At 42.1% G+C, this 12,908-nt stretch overlaps 1 protein-coding gene across 7 annotated transcripts in view; it reads right to left on the reverse strand.

Moving 5' to 3' along the window:
- Positions 1 to 12,908, reverse strand: part of RHOBTB2 (Rho related BTB domain containing 2) — a 323,120-nt gene that overhangs the window by 38,824 nt on the left and 271,388 nt on the right. For 6 of the 7 annotated variants that reach the window (XM_044082960.1, XM_044082959.1, XM_044082961.1 and 3 more), the window contains one exon: positions 12,239 to 12,327. The exons of the other annotated variant lie outside the window; for it this stretch is intronic. In XM_044082960.1, the coding sequence (XP_043938895.1) occupies positions 12,239 to 12,327 (89 nt within the window). The remainder of the gene's footprint in view (positions 1 to 12,238; positions 12,328 to 12,908) is intronic. 7 annotated transcript variants of the gene reach the window in all.

Consider the following 12,908-nt stretch of genomic DNA (forward strand, 5'->3'; position numbering starts at 1 on the left):
AAGCCAGTTACCGATAAGGTCACCAAGGACAGCCACAACTGTACAGATTACTTCATGGCAAAAGCAGCAGTGTTTTGAAAAGAGAATTGAATGATTTCTAAAACTGATTCTGTATTCAAATGTTTTTGCAAAGAAACACACCCTTTTAACTGACTGCAGTGAAATAAAATTATAGGGCTAACACTGAGGGTACTGAGACTGACAACAATGCCAGTAAAGGTACGACTTTTTCATGGTCTTTGTCAAAATGAATAATCTTAGATCTTCTTCTGTTAAGAAGATGGAAAGAGAACCAACTATGCATTAAGACAGATTCTGCCTTCACCAAGTACAATGCTGAAATGTTCATAATTTAGGCAGATACACTGCATATAGATAAGAAAAGAGAAAATCTAAAAAGCACCAAGCTGGAGATACAAGAGTAACAGAAAGCATTTTGGTATTAGTTTTTCTAAGAAATACTCAAATCATATGACAACCCAGCCACTGGGGATGCACAAGCCAGTGCATTTCTTTGTGCTGGTCCCAAGCCCGGATAAATGGGGAGGGTTGCATCAGGAAAGGCATCTGGCATAAAATTTTGCCAAATCATACATGCAGACAACAGCACAGAAATACATACCGGATCGGTCGAGGCCCGGGTTAACAACGACCGCCACCAGTACTGTTGGCCAACAGGCTGCTGGCGGAAATCGGGCTACTGTTGGCCGAAGGAGGAAAAGAGGGGGAAGGCATGCCTGAAGGCAGGTAAAGGCTAGGACTGTGATAGTGAGGGTTGGAACTTTGAATGTTGGCAGTATGACTGGTACAGGGAGAGAGCTAGCTGATATGATGGACCAAAGGAAGGTTGGTATATTGTGTGTGCAAGAGACCAGATGGAAGGGGAGCAAGGCTAGATGTACCGGAGGCAGTTTCAAATTGTTTTATCATGGTATGGATGGGAGAAGAAATGGCATAGGCATTGTCCTGAAGGAAGAGTATGCCAATAGTGTTTTGGAGGTGAATAGAGTGTCGGATAGAGTGATGTTTATGAAGCTGGAAATTGATGGTGTAATGATGAATGTTGTTAGTGCGTATGCTCCACAAGTTGGGTGTGCGATGGATGAGAAAGAAAAATTTTGGAGTGAATTGGATGAAGTGGTGATGACTGTAACCAAGGGTGACAGACTGGTGATTGGAGCAGATTTCAATGGGCATGTTGGTGAAGGGAACAGAGGGGATGAAGAAGTGATGGGTAGGTATGGTGTTAAGCAAAGGAATGCAGAAGGTCAGATGGTAGTGGATTTTGCAAAAAGGATGGACATGGCTGTGATGAATACATATTTTAATAAGAGGGAGGAGCATAGGGTGACATACAAGAGTGGAGGAAGATGCACACAGCTGGATTATATCTTATGTAGAAGGGCCAGTCTGAAGGAGATTGGAGACTGTAAAGTGGTGACAGGGGAAAGTGTAGTTAGGCAGCATAGGATGGTGGTTTGTAGGATAACATTGGTGATCAAGAAGAGGAGGATGAGTGTGAGGGCAGTACCAAGGATCAAATGATGGAAATTGAAAAAGGGTAATTGTGAGGTGATATTCAGGGAAGAGTTAAGACAGGCACTGGGTGGCAGTGAAGTGTTACCGAATAGCTGGGTAACTACAGCAGAGCTAGTAAGAGAGATGGCTAGAAAGGTGCTTGGTGTGACATCTGGAAGGAGGACAAGGAGACCTGGTGGTGGAATGAAGAAGTACAGGAGAGTATAGAGAGAAAGAGGTTGGTGAAGAAGTGGGATTGTCAAAGAGATGAAGAAAATAGACAAGAGTATAAGGAGATGAGGTGCATGGCAAAGAGAGAGGTGGCGAAGGCTAGGGATAAGGCGTATGAAGAGTCGTATAAAAGGTTGGACACTAAGGAGGGAGAAAATGACCTGTACCAATTGGCTAGACAGAGGGACCGAGCTAGTAAAGATGTGCAGCAGGTAAGGGTGATAAAGGATATTGAGGGAAACGTACTCAAGTGAGGAAAGTGTGTTGAGCGGATGGAAAGAGTACTTTGAGGGATTGATGAATGAAGAGAATGAGAGGGAGAGAAGGTTGGATGATGTGCGGATAGTGAATCATGAAGTGCAGTGGATTAGCAAGGAAAAAGTAAGGATAGCTATGAAGAACGGAAAGGCTTTTGGTCCAGATGACATACCTGTGGAAGTATGGAGGTGTTTAGGTGAAATGGCAGTGGAGTTTTTAACTAGATTGTTTAATGAAATCTTGGAAAGTGAGAGGATGCCTGAGGAATGGAGAAAAAGTGTTTTGGAAACGATTGTTAAGAATAAGAGTGATGTGCAGAGCTGTAGTAACTACAGAGGGATTAAAATGATCAGTCACAGCATAAAGTTATGGGAAAGAGTAGTGGAAGCTAGGTTAAGAAGGGAGGTGATGATTAGTGATCAGCAGTATGGTTTCATGCCAGGAAAGAGCACTACAGATGCGATGTTTGCTCTGAGAGTGTTGATGGAGAAGTACAGAGAAGGTCAGAAGGAGTTGCATTGTATCTTTGTGGATTTAGAGAAAGCATATGACAGGGTGCCTAGAGAGGAGTTGTGGTATTGTATGAGGAAGTTGGGAGTGTCAGAGAAGTATGTAAGAGTGGTACAGGATATGTACGAGGATAATGTGACAGTGGTCAGGTCTGCAGTGGGAGTGACGGATGCATTTAAGGTGGAGGTGGGATTACATCAAGGATCAGCTCAGAGCCCCTTCTTATTTGCAATGGTGATGGACAGGTTGACAGACGAGATCAGACAGGAGTCCCCGTTGACTATGATGTTTGCAGATGACATTGTGATCTGTAGTGAGAGTAGGGAACAGGTGGAGGAGACCCTGGAGAGGTGGAGATATGCTCTAGAGAGAAGAGGAATGAAGGTCAGCAGGACAAAGACAGAATATATGTGTGTGAATGAGAGGGAGGATAGAGGAATGGTGAGGATGCAGGGAGTAGAGGTGGCGAAGGTGGATGAGTTTAAGTACTTGGGATCAACAGTTCAGTGTAATGATGAGTGTGGAAGAGAGGTGAAGAAGAGAGTACAGGCACGATAGAGTGGGTGGAGAAGAGTGTCAGGAGTGATTTGTGACAGACGAGTACCAGTAAGAGTGAATGGGAAGGTCTACAAGAGGGTAGTGAGACCAGCTATGTTATATGGGTTGGAGACAGTGGCATTGACAAAAAGGCAGGAGTCGGAGCTTGATGTGGCAAAGTTGAAGATGTTAAGATTTGCACTGGGTGTGATGAGGATGGACAGGATTAGGAATAAGTATATTAGAGGGTCAGCCCAGGTTGGAAGGTTTGGAGACAAAGCCAGAGAGGCAAGATTACGTTGGTTTGGACATGTGCTGCGAAGGAATGCAGAGTATATTGGGAAAAAGATGCTAAGGATGAAGCTGCCAGGTAACAGGAAAAGAGGAAGGCCTAAGATAAGGTTTATGGATGTGGTGAGAGAGGACATGCAGGTGGTTGGTGTGACAGAGCAAGGTGCAGAGGACAGGAAGAAATGGAAACAGTTGATCTGCTGTGGCGACCCCTAACGGGAGCAGCCGAAAGAAGAAGAAGAAACTCAAATCATATGACAAAGCTAGATTAAATTAAAAAAAATATTAAAAATTAAGGCTGAATATGAACTCGCATTACACTTTAATACTGAGAGTAATAAAAAATGTATAACTGTACTAGGAAAGTCAGAAATAAAAGTTAACAATGCAGTATCACTTACTAATCCGTATACATTCTTACCGTATCTACTGATACATGACAGGGACCTTTCTTGAGGGGTCCTAAGCTGAGTAATCTCTTTTGCAATAAACAGAGTTTGTCATTATTTATTTTTTTTTTAATTCTGGTTCCTGAACACAGCCATACACCAATGATGACAAAAACCTACATGTCAAGCACTAACTACATAGGTTTGCTCCTCTCCTGTGCTGGCTGTTCATTCCACTGAATCAAAGGACCCATCATCTTGCAAATCAAGAAACCACACTAAGGATTTGCACCCACATTGTAAGCAAATAATACACAAGTATATGTTTGCATGAAAGTCAGGGAACACCTCTTCCTGGTGAAGGAAGTTGAGAAGAGTCACACTCCTGTGATGGGGGTTGGGGTGGGGGTGGAGGCAAGGATGGATTTCGTGACCCATCAAGGATGCTCTTAATGTAGACCAAGTGATGCAGTAAGAATCTATTTGATACATGTTCCATGTAACTTAAGTCACCTTCATAAACAGGCCCAAGGCTGGGTATTATCCCAAGCACTAATCTCCACTGGGGCAGCAGAGGCCATATATAAACCTTAGGTGCAGTCAGCAATCTGGCTGCTACGCATTAAAAACATAGACCTATCCCTGCACCAGGAACCCAGAAATAATTTGGCGGTTGTGTCTAACCAAAATGTCCTGACAGCCTTGATGTTTAAATCCTCCTAGGTATGCCATAAAATAAAGCTGAAAGTAACCCCATCACAGTAACCCCATCACAGTGATGAAGACCACCACCTTGCAAGAGGCAGGTAACTCAAGGGAAGATATGGAGTCTGAGCATGGAGGTGAGAGAAGGAATTCTTCATCTCTCTCCCAAAATGGAATGTATCACAACCAACTGACCATTTGTCACCATGCATTGACCACAATTGGGGGGAGGGTTGCCACCAGGGAGGTCCTGGGAAACAGCATCAGCTTTCATTTTAGTGAAAATCCTTGCTAGCAGGGATACAGGAAGGCTCCACATAAGAGAAATACTGCTTTCCAGTGACAGACAGAACTGAGTCCATTAGCAGGCCATGTGAATCAGGCCACCTCAAGTATGGCTGTGCCACTCAGTGCAGAGAAGTGCCCCTCCCCCATCTAAAAAAATTCCTCCTAGGCCCAAAGGGAGAAAGCAAAATGGCTCACCCTCAGGGTAAGAATAAGAAGGCATATCAGATGATGGATGCTTGACAGGCCTGAGCTGGATTGTAATCTTGACTTTTCTCTAAGAATTAAGTATGAAAGCCACACAAGGGTTTGTAAAGCAGTGAGCCAAAACAAGGTGTATCAAGCAGTGCTGAAGATGTGGAATCAAAACTCAGAAAAGAGCCACTGTACCACACTATCTCAGCAGGGAGCTCTCAGCAGAAGCCTTGTCTTTCGACATGGAAGTCTGTAGGCTTGAAAGTCCATGACTGCATCATGAAAATGACTCCTGTCCTAAAGACAACACTGAGAGCAGGCACCCCACATCCATGAACCTAAGGGAATAGGATCTCTAAGAAGAGGAAACTCAGCCCCACCAAAAAAACTGACAAACTCATTTGCCACCCGAGTCTAACAAGGAACACTGAGGAAGATGACCGCATCTTCTAAGGATAAAATAGGAAGAGGTGGCTGCTAAGACCACCCCCTCCTGGTGGGGAACATTCTTCTGAGGTACAAGCCCCTACCAGTCTTCTGCAGTGTGGAACAAAAACACAAGGATTTCCCCCTCCCCACCAAACGCATTCTGTTAAAAGGCCTGGGGAAAACTCAAGGACAACCAGGGAGGGCAAGCTGAAAACTTGGGATACAAAACACTGCCCCTGCTGTGGGGACAGCAGGTACTCAATGGTAGGGACATGCTGGACCATGTACAGGCCCTAAAATTAGTCTTAGGATACAGACACTGCCCCTGTTGTGGGGACAACACATACTCAATGGTAGGGGCATGCTGGACCATGTGCTGCAGGCCCTGAAATTGGTCTTGCATCCTCATTACCCAATAGGGTTGCCCCCTCGAATGGGTCAAGGACCCATGGGGAAAGTGAACTGCTCTTACAACAGATGCAGTATTCCAGAAAAGCATACATTCCCACACAGTAGGCTACAAGGAAAGTAGGAAAGCCTTCAACATGGCTGACAATGACAAAATGCTAAGGGCAACTCCAACTTATCCTGTGAAGGAGGACATCTAAAGTGGGGGAGATCTAAGATCCAAACTCAGATAAAGAGACCTACCTCATGAGCAGGCCTCCAAAAAACCCAATCCCCATTGGAAGCATTAAACCATTCTCGGACAGAAAGAGAAAAAATTAATGGCATTTGTCTTGAGAGGCCTATCCCCCCAAAAAAAGTAAATCTGGGCTACCACCTCCATCTAAGATAATTTCTAGGGAAGACTATGGAAGCAATCTCCACATCTCTGCCAAAATGAGCACCAACCCAGGCAACTTACAGAAGGAATGCAGGCCAGAAGGACAAAGCCAGTTTCCAGTAGGATACCCTCAAAATATTTGGGTAAAAATGGAAAGACATCAGGAGATTGAGGGAGAAGGATACTCAAGGGCACTAGAAAGTGGGCAGTTCTGGCTTGGGAGTTGGTCTCATAGGTACATAGGTAGGTACTAGGCTATTGGCCCTGGGGCCTATATAAGCCTAGCCAAACGGTACTCTGGCTTTTGCCACCCAAGAAAATTATTTTCCTGTGCCCCTGTCAAGCAGACCCACAGAGATGATTCCCAGGTCTCCCATCCAATCATCAAGATTTTTCTTGAAGAGTGCTGATGAGCTTTGTTTGATACAGATAGGTAGATTATCCTTAGAGAATCAGCCTTCTCAGCCAAAGGATATGGATGCCCGACTTGCTTCTCTGTCCTTTCTCACTGGCACAGGGATAGTGCTGAAGACAGCAAAGGAAGGGCACCTCTGTGCATAAAGGGGAAGAATATTGGTAGAAAACCTTCCATCATTCCTCAAGGCCAGGTATTGGGGACCTAATGGGCCCTGGAAGGGGGGTAGTGAGGGTACAACTATAAGACAGGGCTAGTTAAGAAGACCTGAAGATGTCTCACCCCTCACCAGGAGTATCTGCGATTCCCCTTTTCCATCTTTACAGGAGCAGGAATGAAGGTGAAGGTGAAATATATTTGGCCAAAACTGACTTCTGTTTCTAAGTTACTTCTGTAATTATGTGACAAGGATGAAACTGAAACTGAATCATGCATGCTTGTCTATTTTAGCTTTGCAACAATCATTATTCTATCAAACCTGATGCAACTAGGAACTAGACAGTCACTGAGTCTTCTAGCCTGAGAAAGCAGCTTCCAAAGAAGTACAGTCAGCTGTTGCCTTCACCGACTTTCTAATGCATTTAATACTCTGCACTCTGCATGCATTTTGCTTGCATATAAGGTTTTGACTGCAGGATGGTAGCTCTTTGCACTATCTGACAGTATGCCTTAAAAGAATGCTTGTGTACCATTAGTAGGACAGTGGGTGTAGTTACAAGCAGAGAAGCTGTTTAGATGTTATTCAGTGCTTATCCCAGCAAGTAGAACTACCTGTATAATCATGTAGTACAAATCAATGGAGCCATACAGCATCTTTCACTAAATACCTGCTGGAATTAATGATGCTACACAGCATCTGTCACTAAATATATGCTGGAATTATAACACTATACGGCATCTCTCACTAAATACATGGAATTATGATGCTGTACAGCATCTCTCACTAAATAATTATTGGAATTATGATGCTATATGGCATCTCTCACTAAATACATGCTGGAATTATGATGCTGTACAGCATCTCTCACTAAATACATGTTGGAATTATGATGCTGTACAGCATCTCTCACTAAATACGTGTTGGAATTATGATGCTATGCAGCATCTCTCACTAAATAATTATTGGAATTATGATGCTATATGGCATCTCTCACTAAATACATGCTGGAATTATGATGCTGTACAGCATCTCTCACTAAATACATGTTGGAATTATGATGCTGTACATCATCTCTCACTAAATACATGTTGGAATTATGATGCTGTACAGCATCTCTCACTAAATACGTGTTGGAATTATGATGCTATGCAGCATCTCTCACTAAATAATTATTGGAATTATGATGATATAGGGCATCTCTCACTAAATACATGCTGGAATTACGACACTACAGAATCTCTTACTAAATATGTGTTGGAATTACGACACTATACAGCATCTCTCACTAAATACGTGTTGGAATTATGAGGCTATATGGCATCTCTCAATAAATACATATTGGAATTATGAAGTTATAAAACATCTCTCACTAAATACATGTTGGAATTATGACGCTATACAGCATCTCTCACTAAATACATGTTAGAATTCTGATGCTGTACAACATTTCTAAATACACGTTGGAATTATGAGGCTGCTTAGGTGAGCCCAAGTTTTGGGTCCTGCTGGGGTTGGGCTGCAGTAGATATGTGAATTCACAAAGCACCATGCCATGGCAAAAACTGACTGCTATTACTGTTGTCTCTTGGTTCATTTACTTTCCAATGAGGTTGCCACAGACTGGACACAGCATCAGCTCCCAGAGGAGTTACTGTGATCAAAGATCAACTAATACACACAAGGCTGTACTTAGTGTGTCCCTAATATGAGGGCACATGAAATTGGCCAACATGATTCATTTAACTACTTGATTGCCATATGTTTATTTGTTACTATAGCCTAGGGATGTTAAGTACATTCAGCAAGGTTTTTTGTTAACTATATTTAGCACACATAGATCCAGTCCTAGTATTCATTATTAGCATCAACACAGATGAGTCACCTTTGCCAGATATACATGAGGAATGAATATATATACAGGAATGAGTGGCAGGAAAGCTGATGCCCACAAGGTGGCATCTTCTGACCCATCAGGAAGTGGCTGCTTAGTATGAGTATTACTCCAGTCTGCTGTGTGTGTGTGTGTGTGTGTGTGTGTGTGTGTGTGTGTGTGTGTGTGTGTGTGTATAGAGGAGAAGGGGCACTCTATATTCCACAGGCAGGGCAGTCTCTGAAGTGAGTCAGTGCCTCTTTGTTTGCAAAATGACATGCTCCAAAGTTAACCCCAAAAGCAGGATATGGAAAGCACGGGAGTGCTTCCCTTCAGAAAACTACAAAAACTGTGCACCTTAAGACTGTGGCAAAAGCTTCATAGTGCACCAAGATCTAATCTAAGCTTTCTACAATACCAACTTCCTGGCTGCAGAACCCTGAGGGGGAAGGAAGTATCCTCTCCCCCCCTGAGGTACAGCAGCCTTGGGGTAAGTAGGATGAGGAAGTGCTTTTTGTTTGTCTGTAAACATCATTGTTAGTGTAACATTAATGTTCTTTAGTTGTTATTAGCAGATGCAGTGTTTGTACCCTTGTCATACCAGTGTGACTCCGAATGCACTTATGAGGGTCATAGAGGGACAGGCTACTGCAAAGAGAACATTGGAAAGCCAGCAGGAAGGCATACAGAATGAAAGGGAAAGGATACAAATGAAGACACTAGGCCTCACCTCACTAGAGTCCAGGTGGAACTGGGACTCATGATATGTGTGCAAGAGAGTTTCCTACTACTGGTGTGAGACACTTAACTCCAATTCACACCACTATAAAAACAACATAAATACAAAGTATGTTGAAACATGCAACAATATCCTTAAAGTGTTTCTGCAGAGTGGAGTTTTACTCCATGGCATTCCATGGTGGGGGCAGCTATGCCATCCACACACATATTGCTCAATAAATGTATACTAACTCTGAGATCTATGACAGAGTAGGATGGCTACCTCCAAGGTACCATGATCTCTCACTTAGAGAGAAACATACATGTACTATTTGTTTTTATTTATTTATTTATTTTATTTTTTTATTTTACATTTGTTGACCGGGCTAGTCTAACTGGATATATGTCCATTTTCAGTAGAGGCCCGGGGAGAAAAGCTCCAAGCACTAGCAGTAACAAAGAATACAATATTTAGTAAATAGTCAAGTAACAGTACATTGTCTGTGTTGGCAAGAACAAAAATAGCAACAAGTCATTTAGAAGGTTAATGTTAATATCAATAACAGAGAGATAAACAAAGACAATAATATATATATATATTTTTTATATAGATTACAAAGTAAGCATCAAAGAATAGTATGGAAGAGAAGTGTAGAGAGAGCAAGAAGGGGAATAAGATGTCAGTCAGGGTTAGAGCAGGACAAAGCCAGTGAGATTTAAGATGTTCTTTAAGATGTTTTTTGAACTGGAAAGTTGAAGCAAGGGTGGATAGTTCCGTACGAAGCTGGTTCCAGTTTTTACCTACTGTGTTGGAGAAAAGTGAGTCCCCAGCTTTGTTTTTTGACTTAGTAGTGGCAACAAGGAGCTTGTTTGCTGAGCGTAGTGTTTCAAGATTTTTGTATGGTGTGATCAGATTAGTGAGGATAGGGGTATTGTTAGGGTGATAAGTAGTTGTTGACAAAGTAGTAGATTTTGTAGTTCTAGCCATCCCACTTGTTTAAGGTTGAGACAGTGATGAGTTCTAAATGGGGTACCAGTGGCAAATCTGGCTATATTATTATAGCTGGTGGAAAGTTTGGTAAGGTTGTTCTTAGATAGATTGGTGTATATCGCAGAAGCATAGAACAGGGTAGAGATTAGATGGGTCTGGGCAATAGTCATTCTGGCTGATGGGGTGAGGAAGGGTTTGATTCTGTAAAGGGTGCCTAGTTTTTTGTTAACAGACTTTATTCTAGAACTAATGTGGTCATCATAGCTATAAGGTTGTTATCAATGTTACTCCTAGTAGACGGGTTGTTGTGTCATGGGTTATGTTAGTACCATTGTTTGAGGTAATTGTGAAGTACAGTTGAGGTGATTTTAGAATTGGAGCAAAGAGCAGTAATTTTGTTTTTTTGGGGTTCAGGAGGAGGCAGTGTTGTGTGAACCAATTTTCAACACTGTTGAATACAGTTTGAGTGAGGGATTGGAGAGAGGCTATAGTCTTGGCTGTACAAATTAAAGTAGAGTCATCTGCATACTGTATGCAGGTGGCTTGAGGAATTTGGGTATGAAGATCGTTAATAAATAAGGAAGAGAGTAGGGGTCCTAAGATGGAGCCTTGGGGTACTCCAATATTCACTGGGAGGGATGTAGAAAGATTGTTATCCCAAAGTACTGCTTGCTGTCTGTTTTCCAGGTAGGACTTAAACCATTGTAATGCTTGTGGGTCAAGTGATTGGGCTTTTAGTATGTCTATAAGTATATTGTGGTTTACCATATCAAAGGCTTTTGAAAGGTCAATAAATAGTGCAGAGGAGAAAGTGTTATTGTTACGATTTTTGTTTATGGAGTCAGAAAAGGACAACAGGGCAGTGGTTGTGCTATGGAATGGCCTGAAGCCATGTTGGCAGTTGGCAAGTAGGTTATTTTGGAGGAGGTGGTCAAGTAGTTGTCTGTGAATGCATTTCTCCATTATCTTAGCTATTTGTGTAATATATATATAAAATCCTCCAGGTCACCTCTGAAAAGAGGCCACAAGCCTAGCGGGCCTAACCCAGTCGACAATATAGATATACTGTGTGGGTGTGAACCAAGAATTGAATAAAATGTCATTACAATTGACATCTCTTTAGCTGCCACAGTTTGGTCAGCTAAATAGATGGTCAACGGCTGTACGAGACTGCTAATTAGCAGGGCTGGGGAATATACTCTTTCCCAGTACTGAGTGATGTCAGAGCTCGAATACATTGTCGGGGGGGGGGGTATATGAGCACGGGGGAGCTTGCCCCACCTGCAAAAATGTATTCTGTTCTTTTGTACTTTTTGTTAAAATTTGCATGCGCTGATGTCAGTGCTTGATGCATGCATATTAACGCTTGCACTGTCGACATTTCTTAGTCAGTATTAAGCATGTCAACATTGGGGGTCCACTGATTATTTTCAGTAGACCCAATATCTGTCTAAACACACATACACACATACACATACACACACACACACACACACACACACACACACACACACGTCTCACTGAGGATAGCAATTCCGGTCGTCAGAATTTCAACAGTAACCAACAGCATGCTAAGGAAATGTGAAACAGTAACCCTGAACAAAAAGTGTGTGTGTGTGTGTGTGTGTGTGTGTGTGTGTGTGTCTGGGTGGGCAAAGTGTAAGGAGTAACATCTCCTTGAGGTCTAAAACTATTTCATCACAGAGAGGGGTGTTGATCTAGTTGTGGAAGAAATCCATGGAGTCCTTCAAGACAGTGTGGGACAGATGCAAAAAGGTGATGAAAAGAGTATTTAAGGGAAGGAAAACTGTTCAAACTGACTAAAAAGAATATTCTAGACTGACTGATCCCTTCTGCCATCAGAAAAATATAACATTATCTTATGACCACTTTAATAATGACTCAACAGTCCACCAGAAATACAATATAAGATGTAAGAGCTGTTACCTGGGCAATCTCCAAGAACAGTAATACATCTGCGTCAATGTCCACTCCCATATGCATAGCCTCAATCAGCCCTGTCACTGTGTATTGCTCTGCAATGAAAACATCATAAAGGATGATCACCTGATGCATTTAAATCTAAGATACATTTTGAGGACACAACACTGTAATGAAATGATATGTATAATGTTTTATGTGAGTAAACAAAAAAATAACAAATGAATATGCAAGAAAAATTAATCATTACCATATTATACAGATCTGTGTTTAAAGGATGGGCATTTTTAACAAAAATCAAGGAGGTAAATGATGAAAAGAGACTCTACTGCACACAGAAAGAAGAAAATGCTTTGAGCAGCCCTGGCAACCAATGCACCTAAAATTATGATGGAAGTCATCACAAACAGAACGAAGGGAAGAAAGCCAAAGACAGGTATCGAAAATAAATAAATACAAGGGCATGGCTACGGCCTGGCATTGCATCCTTTTCCTCACAGGATTACAACATTCACGAATTCTAATGTTCATGTCATTCACGGATTCTAACAGCATGCTGCCTCCAGCCTGATGGCCTTTCCCTACTTATTATCCTAAATGTTGTCGTGCTTGTTTCCAGAAATGTTGAAATTCAAAATGGACTTTAAAGCACATACTGTACATATTAAACATTTTT

This window comes from Protopterus annectens, chromosome 9.part0 (assembly GCF_019279795.1).
Source record: "Protopterus annectens isolate FY-2018-M chromosome 9.part0, PAN1.0, whole genome shotgun sequence".
Taxonomy (NCBI): Eukaryota; Metazoa; Chordata; order Ceratodontiformes; family Protopteridae; genus Protopterus; species Protopterus annectens.